Source organism: Nicotiana tomentosiformis, chromosome 11 (genome assembly GCF_000390325.3).
Source record: "Nicotiana tomentosiformis chromosome 11, ASM39032v3, whole genome shotgun sequence".
Lineage (NCBI taxonomy): Eukaryota > Viridiplantae > Streptophyta > Magnoliopsida > Solanales > Solanaceae > Nicotiana > Nicotiana tomentosiformis.
The window spans coordinates 31,709,321-31,729,898 of record NC_090822.1 but is presented as its reverse complement, the minus strand read 5'-3'; the positions used below and the strand labels follow the sequence as shown (position 1 = coordinate 31,729,898).

General features: G+C 35.6%; 1 protein-coding gene across 1 annotated transcript; it reads left to right on the top strand.

Annotated features, from left to right (window-relative positions):
- The first annotated feature begins 6,801 nt into the window (after positions 1-6,801).
- Positions 6,802-20,296, top strand: LOC104086372 (isoamylase 1, chloroplastic). Its single transcript, XM_009590619.4, has 18 exons — positions 6,802-7,334; positions 8,958-9,140; positions 9,296-9,388; positions 9,663-9,815; positions 10,283-10,374; positions 11,866-12,007; positions 12,084-12,191; positions 13,137-13,222; positions 14,008-14,079; positions 14,160-14,286; positions 14,589-14,675; positions 16,775-16,867; positions 16,945-17,103; positions 17,995-18,078; positions 18,684-18,764; positions 18,850-18,932; positions 19,016-19,133; positions 19,821-20,296. Exons 1-18 carry the CDS (start codon positions 6,978-6,980, stop codon positions 20,082-20,084), a joined length of 2,382 nt encoding a protein of 793 aa, XP_009588914.1. The 5' UTR covers positions 6,802-6,977; the 3' UTR covers positions 20,085-20,296.
- Positions 20,297-20,578: the final 282 nt, after the last annotated feature.

The following is a 20,578-nucleotide window of genomic DNA, read 5'->3' as shown; positions in this document are numbered from 1 at the left end:
ATGTGTTCATTTAATTGCGTGCAGGCTTTTTCAGGTCGATAAGACAAGACACATAACACATATTTTTCATGCTCCATGGTTCACTATTAGTGGAATCTTTACGGTACTAGTTCATATAGGTTTTTTCAGGCCAACAAGACAAGATAACGCATATTGCACATGCGTCATATTGAACTACCTCCTATTTGGTTCTTTTTAAGTTGAACCAAATTTCCAGTTATTCATTTAAACAACCGTTTCAAAAATGATATTTACATTAATAATTGATTTAAGAAGAGGCAAAAGAGTGAAGGTAGTTCAAAAGATCCACATGAAACACGTCAGAACATAATTGATCCCTTACTTAAAACAATAGGTTGTTATACTGATTTGGTGGATGACATGTGGTATGGTGTTTTACATCCCTTGGAAAATAAATCCATCAATATACATATAGACCTCAAAATTGCAGGGTACGTTATTGAGGGGGAAGTGCATTCTACAAAGCCTGAAGGTACGCAAATTTGAGGTGAAAACCTACAATGGGTTCCCCTATACTCAAAAAGGTATGATTATGAAGTATTATATCATTGGCATGGGCTAGTTGTACCACAAGCATTGTCTACAACATTCCAAACTAACATACACAAAGATGAACCAGAAGTTATTCGGCACCTGATGAAGGAGATTTTAGAGATGGAAAAGGCACTAGCCGTTCATCATGCACTGGATGATCTTAACTACCTCCAAGGAATAAAGGATCAACATTGGGCTTTATTAGAGAATGAAAAATTACATAAAGACCTTGATTATCCTGTATTCCTAACAATTGTGAGTGGGAAGGACTGCCAAAATTTCTACCGCTGACATTGGACATAAGAGTGCCATATTATTATAGAAATCAAGTAAGTGGTCTTATTGATAATAGCGATGAAATACGAGAAATGTGTGTCAACTGGGGCCTAGATTATGATGCCCTCGGTCGGGACGGATACGAACAAGACGGAGATGAAGAAGATGAAGACAATGATAATAAAGAAACCGACGAAAGTAACGATGAATTAATGTCCGACAGTAACGATAATGACGAATGAAAATAATTATTTTTTTCTTCAAGTTTTTCTTAAGTATTGTATTGAATCTTTAATGCAAAGTGTCAATTAGAGTTAACGCTATTCGAAATATAATTTTATTTCATTAATATTGCAAGCACACACCATTACATACACTTATTCCTACTAAATATACTGCTACAAAAAACTAAGTTTATGCTTGAAAATTGCCAATATTGAATGAACTAGCACCAGGAGCTGAATTGCCACCGCTTCCCAAACTGACTGTAGGACATTTACGGCGATCGTGTCCTGTTTGGGAACATATACTATATTTACACGTATATACGGTATCACTAGTATCCATTTGGTTTCATATCCACGTTCTTTTTTTGCACTTACCTTTTACGCAAGAAATCCTTGTTACAAACTATTTTAAATGGTTTCGGCGGCCAATAATGCTCAGAACCCACTAGTTGGAAGTAGCCACTATAGGTGTTTGCGTATGCAGACACACTATATACTTTATCAACATACCTCGTCACTGCAAACCTAGAATATTGAAAGCACTTCATGGCATATGAGCATGGCAAGTGATAAATCGGCTATTTCCCATATGAACATAATCGCCTTAATTCATTGATGATGTAGGTATTATTACCATGTTTTTGATGCAAACCGGTGCGAACTTCAAAAATATTTTGATTGTTGCAATATTACAAATATGTATGCCATTTTTCCTGCTTCCTATATTTCTCAAATTGTTTCATAGGTTATTGCATAAATTGAACACCTATTTCCAATAAAGACGATGCACTATAAAATCTTTCAACAAACCTCTCCGCCAGCTGCTTGAATGACATCCGCACCATGGTAGTGACATGCAATCCAAGGGTAGACTTCAACAACCTGTTAAAAGACTATAACTAATTTGTAGTCAAAATTCCCCATCTTCTGCTACCATCCTTATACAAAGTCCACTTATCAAGCTCATGTTGCATCAACCAACGATAAGCTCATTTGCCTTCCTGCCTAATTATTTCCATTCGCATCCTGAATTTACACTCTGGATGGTCTGTTACATCCATCCACATTAAATCATGTAAGCTCTTGTTTGGATGAGCCCACTGGAAGTTGGCCTTTAAGTGCCTAACACAGTAATGGTGGTAGGCGTACGGCTCCTTTCATGCATCCAAAGAATTCACATAACTTAAAATTCCACCATACCGACCAGATATTAGACAAATACATGAACACTGTCTCACAACGTTCTCCTTCAAGTAGATTAAAAACCATGTACAAGTCTCTTTACTTTCATTGACACAAACAGAAAATGCGAGGGGAAATATGCTTCCATTAGCATCTATTGCAATGGCAATCAACATCTTTATATCATACTTTTCATATACATGTGTGCTGTCTATAGAGATTATGGGCTGACAATGAACAAAACTATCAATGAATGGTTTAAATGCCTAGAACATATATCTGAATATGTATTCTGGTATGCTAGGACTACAATCGTGCTTCCATTCAAGAATTGTCCTGGGGTTAAAGTGTTGCAAAGCAGTCATGTACCTCGGTAGAGCCGCAAATGACTTATACCAATTGCCATAAACAATCTCAAACTCACGTTTACATCCGAGAAATGCCTTTCTTTTGGTAATGGTACACCCATATACCTGCGCAACTGATGTTATACACTCTTTGACCTTGTACCTTATGGACGATTCAATGTGTGAAATCAAGGCAAGGGAAATCAAATCAACATTCAAGTTAAAATGATTCCCATTGAATGTGTCCATATCACAAGTGTGCTTGCCAATGTATTTTCACACGATCCACATATTAGTTTTCAACTTTCTCGCACACATCATCCACTTACAACCTTGGTCCCATCTACAATAAACAACCATATATATTTTCTTAGATGACTCAATAACCTCAATCTAATGACAATTTTTATGCTGTAAATTAGCAACGCCCTACTAAGGCGCGACTTGTCAGCAAAAGGCATATTCTTACAAAGCTCTGTTGGTCTAGATTCATCCTATATTGTTGTACGAATGTCATCAAGATTCCTTGTGAAGGCATCCACATCCAGCTAACTGGGCAAGTAATCAAGGTAGGGAATCTCCCTTGAATGAAAAGGCACAAGGGAATCGTACACTGTGGGTCTAACGATAGGTGGAGTCTGCATATACGGAGAATGCTCAGTTGTGGTATCATGCTCCCTCGTCAAATCGAGTTTCTCATTTCTCACTCTCATCTGCGAAGTGTGATTCCTCATCATTACTCTCATCAGGAAAAGGTGTATCATCTTTAGACTCATCAGCGTTATTGTCCTAATCACTGTCATCTTCCTTACTTTGTGCATCTGCCATATCCTGATTCAATATATCGTTATCGCGCATCAAAGTTAGGACATGACCGACATGTTGCTCATTTTTACTGCACAACCAATAAAATAATGAGTTTCTCAGAGTCATCCCAACATAATATATTAACTTTGTCTCTTAACTTACAATTCACAATCTGTAGATAGCCCATGATGAATATTATCGAGTTGTTGATGACTCGTGGATGGACCAGCATGATCTAAACCTCCAAAATTAGGTATATTCCAATTGTTAATTGGTTCACAACTTGCAAAATTTATATTTGACCGGTAACCATTTTAAAAGATACAAGTGTTAGTACGAATATGATACATAAAAGAAAAGATTATTTTACAACAAGAAAAATTAAAATTTACCACTCGGCGTGTGAATTATGTAAACTTGGCAACCTTCTATGCTGCTGCATTGGGGAGAAATTATTCCCTCACTCCTTATTCGTCCGTAGAGATAAGTTTAGATCTGGCCAGACTCTTTCATACGGAACATGTTCGGATAAACTACTCCGAAAATACCACCAGATGATTGAGTGTTATCCATATTTTGCGAAATATTAATATTGTTGACGTCTTCAGACTTGACGTGCATTTTCAATATTTTTAACACAAGAACATCTCGGTGTTCATCCGGAATCCTAAAAAAATCTTGCAGAGTTTCATCATCTTTGATGTTAAACTTGGCATAACAAGCAACTCCTTGACGGGTAAGCGAATAAGGTTATCTTCCGATTACCTTAATATTAACTGCACGTTTACCCACGCTCATTCTTTTACAAATCAAAGATATCAATCTGTCGTACTCCAATGTGAGTGGCAACTTAACAACACTCTGTGGAGAATAACTATAGTGTACCGAGTTATTCTCTACCACAAACTTACCACCTCAATATAATGCAATCCTAATTTTTCGTCCTTCAGACATTCTAGCAAAATTCAATTTTTTTGATGAATATGAAGTGATACAAAAGCTGCTGAAGAATGAATTTTTCAGAATAATTTTTTGAAAAACGAATATTCGACCTTAAGTAAGAAAATATCCAATGCGAGGGGATGACAATTGGTATGTATAGAGCATGTATTATATGCGTTGTACATATAGCGCATATAATACATGCACTATACACATCAATTATTATGGGTCAACAAATACTAAGCATAGCGCATGTTTTACCCAGAGGCGGATCCAGGATTTTAAGATCATGGGTGCACCACCGGCTTTAACGTGGTACTTGTAAATGGTGTCAAAATTTTTTTGATCAATAATGTCAATTGATGTGAGAACATTTAGTATTTTATGACTTATTATCAATTTTAAATATACTTTTAAAAAGATAACTTATACACTTCTTAAATAACTCGGTTCTTACCATCAAAATTCAAAACAAAGAGGGAAATAAAATGCTAATGACAATTTAATACCTTAAAATTTGACTAATTCTTTATATGTAAAATTTGACAATTTAGTGCAAAAAGAAAATTCTTTATATGTAAAATTTGACAATTTAGTGCAAAAAGAAGCACAAAAAATATTAAAAATTTTCAACATATGACTAATTCTTTATATGTAAATTACTTACAAAAATAAACTAAAATATTTCTTAAGAAACTATACTAACAATTCAAAATTGGGTAAAGAGAAAATTACTTGAGAGATATCAATTGGAATTGAGGTTGGCATAAATTGGGATTAGGGGGAATAAAAAACTATAGGACGAGAACAAATGAAAGTAAACAGTAGAATGAGAAAGTCCAACAGGATTCGATCCCTTATTCTTGGGGAAGAAAAACGATGCACCACTTAGTTTTGTAGAACATGAGTTCCTAAATTTAATATTAGACCATTTCTGTAAATTACATACATAGAAAAACTAATTTGTCAAAAAGATCCTGAGTTTACGTGAATCCAAATTTATAGGGTACATCCGCCTTGACTATACTTAACGGAGCAATATATCGTTTAGGTATAGCACATAAAAAACATGCGTTATATAAAAAAATATCATCAATATTTTTTCTACCTATTTTTGTATCTTGAGTCCGATTTTGCATCACTTTTATTCCGGTCTCGAGGAAGTGAAATGATAATTGAAGTCAGTCATCTTCTGCCACTAATTGTTCTTTGCTTTGTCAGCACAGTTTCCAAAAGTTTCAACTCCATTTTTTTAAAAAGCTTTTCTATAATGAGATTCTATTTTGCTTCTTATTTTCATCGTGCTCTTGACGGCAATGGAGGCAGGAGTGACGGATGAGTTTTAGAGCGTTTAATAAATATTTATTTAATGTTGACTAAATCATGGAATAATATAAAGCAAGATCTTACCTTTTAAAGCTCTTTTAAGCGTGTGGTTGTCATTCACAGCCCCATTGAAAAGTACCGGAGCTAATTATACTGGAGCATATCCTCACCCATTTAGCATAACTTAATATTGTTAGATCATAATTATTTTATTTTTTATTGTTAAATATTTTAGTATAATATTATGATTCAATTTATATTTTATGTTATTTTTCTTGAAAAATATCATATATAGTTGTATTTTACTAGGAATAAAAAAAATTGGAGCACATATGTATTTTATGCTATGAAGATTTAACTGGAAAAAAACTCGAAAAAATATGAGAAAAAATGAGATTGAAAGATCTAACTTTGTTGATTTGATTTGATTTATGATTTAAATATTCGACATAATTAGTTTAATTTGGTAATTGAAAAATGTGAAAACAACCAAACTTATGTACACCCCTAACTAGCATCATTTAAAACGACAAAATATGATCTCTTATGTTTGATGACAAGTTTAAAGTAATCTCTTAAGTATGCACCGGGCATTTTTGGTCCTTTTAAGTTTGCTAAAACTTAGCACTTTTGATCTCCGACAAATATTTAACAATTTATGTTCATTAGATTTGACGAAAAATGTAAAAAAGATTAATGTTTTAAACAAAGGAAAGCTCCATCAAATCCTAGAAAATACAATACAAAAAATTACCGTAGACACAAAAAAGATATCAAAAATAGCTGAAAATCGCACCTCAAAAGACTGTAACAAACTTTAAAAATAGACTAAAAATAGCAGAAAATACAAAAATTATACCTTTAAATGTGAATTCGCGTTATTTTTTAATTTTTTTCCCTCTGTTCCTATCAAATCTAATAGATAGATTTCATTAAATATTTGATAGAGACAAAAATGTTAGATTTTGGCAAACCTAAACAACTAAAACTGCTCGGTGCATACTTGAGGGACTACTTTTAACCTAGTCTTAAATATAAGGGACCATTTTGTTATTTTCTCAATAAATTTCAAACCCTGCCGTTGCTGTCGCTTTCACTTTGCCCTACACTTTTGTCACTTCTCATTGATCAAAACTCCTTTCGAAACGTGCGCCCTTTTTTCTTTCACTCGACAGTTATGCGCTAACTCCCAAACTCACTCCTCTCAATCTCACTGCCACAGACTCTAGATCACTCTCTCTTCTTCCTCCTAACCCTCCAACCAAAATATACATACACATTTCTATATCTCTACATCACATTTTGCATCGTTCAAATGAAGTTACTTCATTGTCCTTCGATCTCTACCTACAAACCTAAACTCCATTCCCAAGACTGTCCTTTTTCGAGGAGAAACAGTGTAGATTTTGTGAGTATTGGAAGAAAATCGAGGATTTCAGTGGCGGTAGTAAATGCGGCTGCTGACAGTGGACGAGGAGTTAAGGTGGAGACTGCGGCCACGGCGGTGGTGGTGGAGAAGCCGATGATAGAACGACATCGCTTTGAGGTTCTACCAGGGAAACCTTTGCCGTTTGGCGCTACTGCAACAGACGGCGGTGTCAATTTCGCCGTTTTTTCGAGTCATGCCACTTCTGCTACTCTTTGCTTGATCACTCTCTCCGATTTACCTCAGGTAGTTCTCCGACTAAAAGAAAATTATTTTATTTCTTTTTTACTTTCTCCATTCCAATTTATGTTACACAGTTTCAATCGGCACGAGTGTAAGAAATAAAGATTTTTTTTGAAACTTATGTCCCTAAACATATCATAACATTTCTGTGTTTACAGAAGTGTCCAAATATAAAAATGTGTCATTTTGTTTTAAATGAACTAATAAAAAAAAATAGTCACATAAACTAGAATAGATGGAGTAAATTTAACTTTATACTTCACATTCTAACCTTAATGAGATTGTTTCTTGTCTCGAGAAATTTTCAGTTTTAAATGTAGCTTATTTTAATATAATTATGTTTTTTAAGGTTAATCCCTTTGGCCCAAGTAGCTGATGATCTACTGTATACAAATTCAATTAAAGTAATATTTTTTCATGTTAGCAATTTAATATTTAAAGTCAACATCGTTTCTTCTTTTTATTTTATTTTAAAATTTAAAGTGATGGTGGTGTTTGGGCCATCTTGTACGCACCTCGACTATTCAGCCGGGTACTTGTTACCTCCCGCTAGCACAAGTACTAGGTAACCTACCTACCAATGCTTGAGCAAATGGAAAGAGATCTTCCTAGCCTTTTTGCTTTCGCTGGATTTGAACTTGAGACCTCATGGTTCTCTTGGCCGCCACACCCTTGCGTACTTTTTCTTAGTTGTGCTTCATTTGTATCCTATATTTTATCCCGATATTTGTAGCTTCCCCGAAGTAAAAAGCCTAGTATAACTGACTATTTTTTCTGAAGGTCAGTTTTTCTTGTAACAATTTTTAGTCCTAATTTACAATGGATTTTTCCGATGGTGCCTCATTGAGGATAGTGGTAATTGTATTAATTAAAAGAATATTAAAGTTGGAGGGAAGTATTTTATATTCCCATCAGAAAGTTCACTTCCCTTTTTTTCCTTTCTGATTTTGATGTTTCATGATGTATTATATTATCTAAATGAAAATGCTCAATCTCTGGCTTAAAAGGGGGATGCCATTTTTGCTATTGTGCGTTATATCAATCAATAACTCTTCAATCTCAAGTTAATCAGGATCGGTTATAATCATCTATATCAATTATTTTCCATTCAGGTTCATTTCATTCCAATACTATAATAATTCTCCTTTGAAGACAAATTCGGCGATTTCTAAATCTTGTACTTATCCCTACACTTATAATTAGTTTAATCCCAACTAGTTTGTATCACTTGTATTGTTCCTTTGCTTCCGTTGTGTTCAACTCTTATCTAAGTCTGGTTTAATTTCGAGAAATTTAGGTCTTCTTAGGAAACTTCCCTCCTTTTCATTTTAGGCTTGTTATATGAGTTATTATTCCGTGTAGTTCTGAGAAGTAGATGGGGTTACAACGTAAATTCCTCCTTTAGGCTTGTTATATGAGTTATTATTCCGTGTAGTTCTGAGATGTAGATGGGGTTATAACGTAAATTCCTCTAAAAATATTATCTTCAAATATTTACAATAAGACATCTTATGGGGCTAGCTGTAACATATCAGGAGAAAGTTTATAAATTATATCCTTCAATACGCCATAGCACATCTGGCTTGTTTGTAGTTTCAGTTTTTCACCTCTTATTAACTCTTGCAGAAGAGAGTGACTGTGCAAATTTTCCTGGATCCTCTGGCTAATAAAACTGGAGATGTCTGGCATGTGTTCCTTAAGGGAGATTTCGAGAATATGCTTTATGGCTACAAGTTTGATGGAAAATTCTCTCCTGAAGAAGGACATTTCTTTGACTCTTCTCAGATAGTTTTGGATCCTTATGCCAAGGTCAGATAACTATAAAGTAAGAAAATTTTTCTGTTAATATAAGTTTGTTATTTCTTATTCAGATTATGCTTTCTTATTACAAATGACCTCCACTCATGCATTTAGTTATTACATTCTTTTGGCCTGCCCTGAGTCATTCTTGGATGTCCATCTAGGCTACAGTAAGTAGAGGAGAATATGGTGTATTAGGGCCAGAGGATGATTGTTGGCCCCCAATGGCTGGCATGGTACCTTCTGCTGCTGATCAGGTAATTACAGTCTCTTAGTGTTCAGCATAGTCATATGTATGATCTGGTTCTTTCTGTTTATGTTTTAGTTTTACTTTTTCCCAGCTAACTATGGAATTGGTAGTAACATGTTAGAAAGACCACAATCACCAAAAAGCATTGTCGTGCTTGCCTTCCCAACAGAAAAAATAATGGGTGGCTTCATTACTGTCCTCGACTTAGATGAGACATGGGAATATACGGTTTTGTTTGTTTTAACATGTCTGTTTTACTGTTTGATCTTTGTTATTTTCAGTTTGACTGGGAAGGAGATCTACCGCTGAAGTTTCCACAGAGAGATGTTGTAATTTATGAAATGCATGTTCGTGGGTATACAAATCATGAGTCCAGCGGAACAAAATTTCCTGGTACTTACCGTGGTGTTGTGGAGAAACTTGATCACTTGAAGGTGAATGCTTGGTTGTTATAATAGTATATGTTATATAGCCTGTAAGGTTAGCATATGATTGGTTTTTCAGGAGTAAGTTTTAGCTTTTCCGACATTGTTAGTCAAGACCACTTTTGGACACACCAAAATTTGAGGAGGTTCATGCAAATGTTTTTCCTCTTTCATCTTATTGTAAGGGTCTGCATTCATATATTGCATTGGAGGGGTTTTTGGCTTTCATCAATAGTTAAGTCATGGACCATTGGCCCAAATTTATCTCTTTTAGTAAACTAGTATATGAAAATTATAGTTGTGAGATCAGATGGCAAATATCCTGTGCAAAATTGAAAGCCGGATTGCCCAAGTCTTAGACGGATATGGATCATGATTCATAAGTCATCTTGGTACCTTTTTAATGCATAAGTGAAAGTGAAGGCATCAGCTGGTTATGAGGTTTAAGCGTGGTTTATTTCCTGATATTTTTGCAGGAACTTGGTGTCAACTGTATAGAGCTAATGCCCTGTCATGAATTCAATGAGCTGGAGTACTATAGTTATAACTCTGTATTGGGTGACTACAAGTAAACTTCCCTTTTCACTTATTGCAAAGAGTTACTTTCACACTTTGAAATTGTTGGTGTAGGAACATTAGAAAAGTTTTAACATGTAAGACTATATGTATGTTATCGCACATCTAATATTTGAAATGGAAATTATTAAGAATTTGAATTTCAAACTCATAACTCTCTCACTTGGATGAATTTCTTGCATTTTTGTTCCAAACAGGAGGGAATTTCTAGTTTCTGGACCAAAACAATATGGTATTCTAATTACCTTTATGTCATGCTTGAGAGATCAAAAAAATTCATAAAAATGCTGGAATAAGAGTGTTACATTACTGCCTAACTTTGCATGTTTAGCCTTTCTGTCTGCATATTTACTTTGCCTTTGTCCGAAGAAGTCAGACACCTAGAAAAAATTCAACTGAATTACAAATTTTGGGGGTGGGGGTGGGGGTGGGGCATTAGAATATATCCCTCTATGATGACGCAAGTTATGCATGCAGAAGCCTGCATCGGTGTGACTATGTTTTGGTACTGGATTCAATTGCTAATTTGTGGCAAAATCAGTTCTAGGTTTATTAGTTTTTTTTTTTCACAAATATTTTTCTTAGGATAAACCCCACACATTAGGTGGTTATTTTTTCCTTCTCTTTTTGGGGTGGGGAATTCTAAATGTAACTAACTGATGTTGTTGCCTATTTTGATTGGGGAGAGGATTCTTTCTTTTTTCTTTTTTCTTTGGAGGTGGGGAGGATGGTACAGCAATTCTGAAATTAAATTAGTTGATGCTGCTCCCAATCCCAATTATTGACTTGATGTCCGAGTTGGGTATAACTGATGTGACAAGTCTAGCTCATAGAGACTGATTAAGAATCTCCCATTTCAAAAAGAAGACTGATAAAGAATCTCTTCATGCTTACTATCCAAAACTGTTAGATGCTCAGAAAGATAAAAGACAAGCGAAAGGAAGAAGTTGAAGAGAGATTCTATGAGAAGCGTAGATAGCATATTTTTGAAAGTCCTCTGAGAATAATGTGCAATGATTGCCAGCAGAATGTTCTTGCATGCAAGAGTTGGGACAGTTGATTTGATTGTCTCTTTTGCATTGAGCCCATATATGAGATTTGAACATGATTTTTATGCATTGGGTAGTGATGCTAAGATCATATGATGATAACACTCACACACCTACATTTGAAGATATTTTAGGCTTAACTAGACAATAAGATTGTACACGGCATAATTGACTTCCGAACATATTCATTATGTTCTAAGCTGCTTGTACATGACTAGATAGTAGCTATACATGCTAATGATATCCCTTTAGTCAGTGGTATATATCCTTGACAGTGGCTTGACATATATTTTTTTCATGTTGTTCCGTAAATTAATGTGTTAATCTGAGCACTGCACTTCTTGAAGATTTTTTCAACTTCATGAAAATAGGGGAATCTCAAGAAAATATTGACTTTGTGGTCAATTTTGTCTTATGGGATTTTATCTTTTTAGGTTTAACTTTTGGGGCTATTCTACTGTCAATTTCTTTTCTCCAATGGGAAGATACTCATCTGCTGGTCTAAGTAACTGTGGCCTCGGGGCAATAAACGAGTTTAAGTATCTTGTTAAGGAAGCACATAAACGTGGAATCGAGGTGACTAATTACTGGAGAAAACTATGGGTTTGTTCTCCAAAATTTGGTATATTCTCTTCTGATTGTTCATTGGCAGGTTATCATGGATGTTGTTTTCAATCACACTGCTGAAGGAAATGAAAATGGTCCCATTGTATCATTTAGAGGCGTTGACAACAGTGTGTTTTATATGCTAGCTCCTAAGGTATGAGTGTCACTACTAATCCATGCACGTCTCTATTGTTGGTGTTAGTTTTTTAGCTCAGTTTTTGAAAGGGAAAAAAGGAGAGTCCATGGTCTATTTTAAGTTCCATATATGGAATCATTTGCTTTCTCTAAAATTTGTTATTGTGAAGTTGCTCCACTGTTATAAAATTGATTAGTTCTTTCGAATCATGGAAATATACTTTTTGCTATTCTAAGATAATTAACCCTGCAATTGTTTTTACTTAAGTAATAAAAGAAAATAATTAAACGCTGCAATGTGGTATTCTCTACCTTAAGCTTATTATGTTCTCTATATCCCTCATTTCATCAAAGTCATAACAGGTGAAATTGTTAAGTTGTGAGGCTTCATTTTATGGCGGTAAGCACTTTAGTGACGGTAAGTATGGTGCAACGAGCAGCAACTACGTCAGCAATGAGTCATGCCTTTCAATCCTGTCATCCTGGTTGAAGCACTAAAATGGAGAGACTTTGTCTAGTGCCATAAACTGCTGCCCAATGGGTGAACTTAAATATAAAAGCTTGTGTAATGGCTGCTAAAGAAAGTCATACCAGAATAGCTATAATATTTGGTTGCTTGGAATTTTGTGATGTTGTGTGGCTTCTTTCTTGGTTGGTGCTTTTCTATGAAGAATAGGGACTCACAAGATGCTGAGTCGTGTATATTTTCTTGCTATACTCATTCCGGGGTCATTGTTTTTTGATTGGTAGAGAATATGTATCTGCAAAAGATCTGGTGTGTCAACAAAGTTGTATTAGGAAAAAAACAATCTATAATTTAAACATTAGTAAAAATGTTCTTACTTCAAGTTCACTTCGTTAAGAAGGAAAGTTTTATTTTTTGAAGTAATTTAGAATTATCATATTAAACCTTGGACTTTAACTCTCTGACTCCAAGATAAATATACATCTCATGGCTTTGCAGGGAGAGTTCTACAACTACTCAGGATGTGGAAACACCTTCAACTGTAATCATCCCATTGTACGACAGTTTATAGTGGATTGCTTGAGGTAAGCTAGTTTCATCATGTAATCTGCGGGATGCCAGCGTACTTTCTAGTTGTTGTTGGTCTGTGAAGATGATAACATGTATTACAACCTATTTTGGAAAAGCAAGTGCAAAAGCCACCTGCTGTGTTGTCAAAGGTGAGCTTAGAGCGCGCTTAAGCCCTGAGGCGAGGCTCAAAACATGTTGAGTGCTTCCCCTAGCTTAGCGGGCGCTTCAGTGTTATCATCAAGGCTTTAAGACTTACATTTCCTTGCTAATGAGCGTAATCCTGAAAAGGCGACACTAAACAATTGATATTTTACTTTATCGTAAATTTTTTTCAATTTCTTTGTCCATATATTCGGTTTTCATGCTTATAGATATTAGTCTTGGACTACACGAACATATTTGTAGTTTTTCTCCATTTACGCCTTTCTTGATTAAAGCCCACACTTTATTTGCGCATTGCTCTTAAAGCCCCAATAGATCTTAGAGTTTTTTTTGCGTTTTTCGCCTTTGATAACACTGGTTTTAAGGACTGAAAAGAAGACTTCAGGGGTAGCCAAAATACATATCATAGATTTAGTTAATAACATATTTGAGGCTTCAACTCTGACAATATGTCAGAGACCTGAGTAGGTAGATGAACTTCTCTGCTATTTTAAAGGCTTAAATTTCCGTTTCTTTAATGAATGGGGGTTCCTTTACAGTCTATATATCCTGCATATGAGTTGCATATTTTCTGCTCTGACCATGAAATGTCCTATGTTGATTATAGTAGAAAAGGTATACTTTGCTCTCTTGACAGATATTGGGTTACTGAAATGCACGTAGATGGCTTCCGCTTTGATCTTGCTTCTATCCTTACAAGAAGTAGCAGGTATTTCTGCATAGCCTCGTATTTCTTGTCCTTGTTGAAATGTTGGTGAAAAGTAAGTTTTTTTCTCTTTGAATTTTCAGCTTGTGGGATGCTGTAAATGTCTATGGAAATTCAACTGATGTTGACGTGATCACCACAGGCACTCCTCTCACAAATCCACCATTGATTGATATGATTAGCAATGATCCAATACTTCGTGGAGTAAAGGTACTTAAGTTTCCCTATGTGTTCCTTTTGAGAAAATAAGTTAATTTCCACTTTCCTTTAGGAGGACTAGTATGTTACCGTTATGGCAGATTTAAGGACAGCAAATGCTATCTCGAACTGGCTTCGACTTTCTTCTGATGATCTGTACATTTATGGTGTTATCAGCTTCAATTTTTTCTTCGAAGAGATGATGTGTTTAATTTTACTTGTATCTTTTTACTTTTGCAACTTTTGGCAACTGAATTTTGGCATGTTCCTTTTCTTTGGGTGATAAAATGCTTAAAGTTTCCTCTTTATAACAGCTTATAGCTGAAGCGTGGGATTGTGGAGGCCTTTACCAAGTTGGCACGTTTCCGCACTGGGGTATCTGGTCGGAGTGGAATGGAAAGGTCAGTTTGGAGACATTTTTTGGCGATGACTATCTTCATTTCAGGTTGTTCGTAGTTTGAGGATATGAGAATGCTTATAACTGGAAAGAGAACTAAAGTAATAGAGTCATTTCATATTATTAGTAAAGGCTTCATGCATAGTAAGTAGAGTTTCAACTGTTTCTTTTTGGCTTCCTGTCTCATGAGCTGGAATATTATACTCCCTCCGTCCCAATTTCTGTGATGGTGTTTGATTGGACACGGAGTTTAAAAATGAAAGAAAGACTTTTGAAATTTGAGGTCTAAAATAAGCCGTAGAAATTTGTATGGCTATAAATAATTTCATTAAGGTTAAAACAGTATTTTCAAAGGCGCACTTTTAAGCCCTGAAGAGAGGCACAAGATATGTTGATCTCTTCGCCTCGCTTGGCGGACGCTTCAGTCTCATCATCAAGGCTTTAGGACATGCTTTTCCTTGCCAACGAGCATAATCCTGAAGATGCGACATTAAACAATTGATATTTAACTTTGTCGTAATTCTTTTTCAATTTCTTTGTCCATATATTCGTTAGGACGTCAGACTGAACTTCTGTCTCCCCTAGATTCAAGGTCAGCAGAAAGATCATATGATAGGTTTTTTCTTCCTGAGGAAAGTTAAGACAAGAAAGAACATAGATAAAAGAATCGAAATCCTGTAGTGGGCTATTCATGCTTATAACTGTTAGTGTTGGTGACTGCTTGGACGTTTTGAGGCTTCGACATTCATGTGAATTAGCTAGTGCTCTAATGTATGTAAAACAGATCTAGCCTTTTCTTGACCAAGTTGAAAGCTTTACTGAGTTCACCAATGCCTTGTTTACTCCATAAAAAAAAATTAATAATTCACCAAGGCCTTGAAATCAGCATGCATTAGTTTCTGAGGCAAATATATCAAATAACTGATGATCCCTCTTGCAATACCTAACACAAAATCACTGTGTTTTTTTTTTATGGTTCTTCCTAGCCAGTATGATTGCAAAAGAGACCTGAAGCTGAAGGCCAATATAGTTTTATACTTTAGTCGTAAGATTATAAATTTAAGCAATTCTAGCCAAGTGGGAATAGATTCATATATGATCTTTATCGTAGGTTTATTAACATAGGTATCAATGCAAATGAAAACATGGTAATCACATACTGGAACCATCACGAGATGCAAATTTTCAAATGATTGAGCTTGCATTTTCTTTCTAGTTTTCTCACCATTAGAATTTGATACAGGTTTTTCCTGGAGACCTCACAGTCGCAGAAGTGGTTAGGGTGGTCAGATGACTGGCCTATAAACAACCACCCGTAGTTACACTTATAATGCTTGACTAAAATAGTAACAGCTTATACCCATTACCAAGCCATTGCATGTTGTGTGTTGTTTTGAGCTGATCAACTATGGAGCTCGGGGCTTGTCAAATGTAATTCGGGCACTCAAGTATGCAAATCTTTAAGTTCACATCCTTTGTTCTAGGCACATGTCTAATCTAGGCTATCTTTAAGTTCAGGGAAGCATATTGACTATGACCTATGCTATCCCCTGCAGTGTTTATTTAGTACTTCAATAATCTTTTAGAAAATTACTAAATGTTTGGAAATTGACGTGTAATTAACTGAAGTAGTTTCCTTGAAATCAATGGATATCCAAATGCTCTTAAATTTGTCAATTTAAATTGCTTGTCCTCTATTCTCTGACTCTGTGAGCACACGACTAACTTCAGTAGCTAAACATCTTGCGAAAATTTCGGGGAGCAAATTGAGATTCACCCTAACCGAGTTGGATTTGTTTTATTTATGGGAAGATCTGCTTGAAATGTTTATTTGTATAACGGGGTATCTCTGTAGGTCCTTGTTAGTCCGCTGGAAATGCACTAAACTTTAAATAGGATCAGATCCCTAGGTGCTACTACTCAGTTGGGACTTTATTTTTGTATTGATGTCATTTTGAACATTGTTCGCTGTGTATAAATTGGTTGCACTCCTTTTCTGATATTTCCTCTTGGCCTGTTGCTAACCAACTTTTTCCTTTCAAACATATAAAAACAAGAAAAAGAAATGCCAACCAGCTCTCTTATGTTTTTATTTGGTTTCAGTACCGTGACATAGTACGGCAGTTCATCAAAGGCACAGATGGGTTTTCTGGGGCCCTTGCTGAATGCCTTTGTGGAAGCCCAAATCTATACCAGGTATACTACTTTAGAGTTCTTTTACCTTATAGGTATGGTGCTATGTGAGCTATTTGCATTTTTTGGTGTTCAATTAGGAGGGAGGAAGAAATCCATGGAACAGTATAAATTTTGTGTGTGCCCATGATGGTTTTACTTTGGCTGATTTGGTGACATATAATGATAAACACAATTTGGCAAATGGAGAGGACAACAAAGACGGCGAGAATCACAATAATAGTTGGAATTGTGGTGAGGTAAATCTCTGTGCACGAGTCTATATATCTTTTGAATCTTTTCACTTATTGAAATCTTCTTTTCACTTATTGAAGCTGTCTTGGGGGTTGGCGTCACACTGTATAAAAGCAGATTGTTTTAAAAGTTCAAATGCTATATTTTCCTTTCTTTTGATACTGAATAATGTCCAATATCGTAGCATTCACATCCGTGTATTTGTGCATTTGGAAGTATCTGCATTTTCCTTGTGCTCAGTCTTGCGATTAATTGTTTAGATGTTGTAATTGATTTTTTATGATGAGCTTTCACGGTACTTCATACCGTCTCTATGTTCCTTACTTCATGTGTGATCTCTGCATGTACCATCTTGAGTGTTGTAATTAATAGCGCTAGTCGTTCTTTCTGTTTTGCGTAGTACTAACATCCTCCTTAAATTAGTAAAAAGTAGCATCACTTAATAATATATCATACACGGAATGGTGTTTCTGTGAATGCAACAAAAATTGGTAATCTGGGTACTAACTTGGTGTGAAAAGAAAATGAGTGTTATTTCATAGCTTTCTAGTTGCTGATTCCTTGTTAAAATTTCTTTTAGTTACTTCAACCAATGAAGTAGATCAGCATATTAGGTTTATTATAGTTAAGATGGTGCTCAACTTCCCTACTGAGACTTGATCTTAAGGTTTACTTGAAGAGGATTCTGTTACGCTTCTGATAATGAGATGCTCCAGCATGGCTAGCTTCTTGTTTGAGTATGGCACCGAGGAAATTCAGATAATATTGAGGCCAGTCAATTGTTATGGGTGCTTCCAAAAGTTTTTCAATGTGGATATGAAGGCCTGTGCAGTACCTTACCATGATACCTCGGGCTTTTTTGTTTTCATTTATAACAAGCTACTTCTTCGTTGTAGGAAGGAGAGTTTGCAAGTATCTCAGTGAAGAAATTGAGGAAAAGACAAATGCGAAATTTCTTCCTCTGCCTTATGGTTTCCCAAGTAAGTTCAATTCTCCGCTTTTGATGTTATTCAATAGAAAGTAACAGGTAAAAGCACCAACATGTTGATATAATAGGAGATTGGATTGTCTTTTGCCTGCTTCTCATCAATTTTGTATTATGAAATCTGATCATCCAACGTAAGATCTTAAGGTAAGGAGTGCCACAAGACAGTATATACCGCTTTTGACCCCATTCTTTACTCAATGCCTGACATTATATAACTCGACATCTCCTACACGTGGGATCCTACTTTGGAGTTTCATGTATGGACTTGAATGCGGATTTACAAGTGAGATGATTTAGTAAAATTTGGCTCTAATATCATGTGAAAGGCTTTGAGCATCCAACCAAAATTCAAGGCAAGGATAAGTCCTAGACCTTTATGTACCCATCTGGAGGGCTTTCTATATGGCTATACCTAATGTGGGATAATATAACTCAACAATATAGTTTAATCTTATGATTTGTGTAGCTACTTCATTTTGCCTAGAAGTTCGTGCATTTCTTCTTTTCGAAATGGTTGTTCCTACTCAATCAGATAATCATTTCTTTGATATATATTTTCTTCTTATAATTAATGTTTTTCCATTTGTGGTTCTTCAGGGCGTTCCCATGATATGTATGGGCGACGAGTATGGTCACACTAAAGGAGGAAACAACAACACATATTGCCATGATAATTATGTAACTGTTTACTACCATTTAAAGTACTACTATTCCCAGATGTAGGTCAATACATAGGTTCACTAATTGCAAGCCCTTTCTATAGATTAACTACTTCCGATGGGATAAGAAGGATGAATCTTCATCGGATTTTTTCAGATTTTGCTGCCTTGTGACCAAATTCCGCCAGTAAGAATCTAGCCTCTTTTTTCTTCCCCTTTCTTTCAGTTTCCGGTACTTTCTAAGCTATTAACTGTTGTTTGCGCTTGCAGCGAATGCGAATCACTGGGATTAGGTGGTTTCCCTACAGCAGAGAGGCTGCAATGGCACGGTCATGCTCCTGGAACACCAGATTGGTCTGAAACAAGTAGATTTGTTGCGTTTACACTGGTATTCCAGTAATTTTCGTTTAAGTATTTAGTGGTATCATGACTTAACTGTGACTCCTTACCCAACTTCTGTAAGGAACCTTAGTGTCAGACTTATTCCTGGTATCTCAAGTATTGTCAGCTTTCACTTTTCGAGAGTCAACTTCACTAATACTTTTTTAAGGTTTTCCTAAACATATTTTTCATACTTTAAGATAATTTTTTCATAAAATAGTATATTTTATTTAGTTTTTGCATACCTAAATAGAGTATAAGTTATATGCACTTCCAATGTAAATAGCTTTTTTCACTGTCAGTCTATCTTCAGCTATTATATCAGATTGCTTTCCATTTTTTAAGTTTACCAATTAAGGTTTGTATAAATAGTTACTATTAGTTGTCTTTTAAGTCACCTAATGGTGTAAATCTTCTTTACACCGTCAGTGCATAGAACTTATACTCATCTAAATATTAGGTTCAAATGATGAATTTATTCATTATTCCCTATTAACTTAACTGTCAGAAACCATAAATTGCCAATATTTCTTAACCGGAGGAGTATAGTTGAAAAAACATTGTCTTGTGATCATGGGAGACCTCTAATAGATTATGATCATATTTCACATGCCTAAGGAGAATTATATGTCGCCTTTTAGTACCTTCGCTACTGTATCTACTGATTGATATGTACGCTTGAATCAAAATGCAGGTCGACAAAGTGAAAGGAGAATTATATGTCGCCTTTAATGCCAGCCATTTGCCTGTAACAATTACACTTCCAGATAGGCCTGGTTATAGGTGGCAGCCTTTGGTCGACACTGGAAAACCAGCACCGTATGACTTCCTCACAGATGACCTTCCGGGGAGAGAGACAGCGGCCAAACAGTATTCTCATTTTCTCGACGCCAACCAGTATCCAATGCTCAGTTATTCATCCATTATTCTTTTACTTTCAATTGATGATGATGCTTAGTTTCATTCAAGCTGGGCGAGGTAAAGCCGCTTCAGTATCTATACCTGCAGTGAGTTACTTCGTAAATACATGTGCAAGGCAGGACATAACGGCAACCGGACTCGAGGAATCAATTTTTTTTTAAGATACACCTTGTATCATAATCTTATTTATGTAAATTACCCAGTTATCTCCAAATTGATCATTATAGAAGGATATTACCTTATATAGAACAGGAGAAAGAACTTGTGTTTTTAGTAGACTTGGAGATTAAGGGGTCCGTGTGACCTCTAGGTCACAGGCTCGAGCCGTGGAAGCAGTCACTAATGCTAGCATTAGTGTAGGCTGTCTACATCACACCCCTTGAGGTGCGATCCTTCCCCGGATCTTGCATGAAGGGGACTGAGCTTGTAAGCGAAGTCAGCAGCACTAGCTTATCTTATTATGTTTTGCTACAGTAGTTTACGGTCTAAAGACCCGTTAGCTTATGTTGGGACAAAAATTCCAAAATTCAA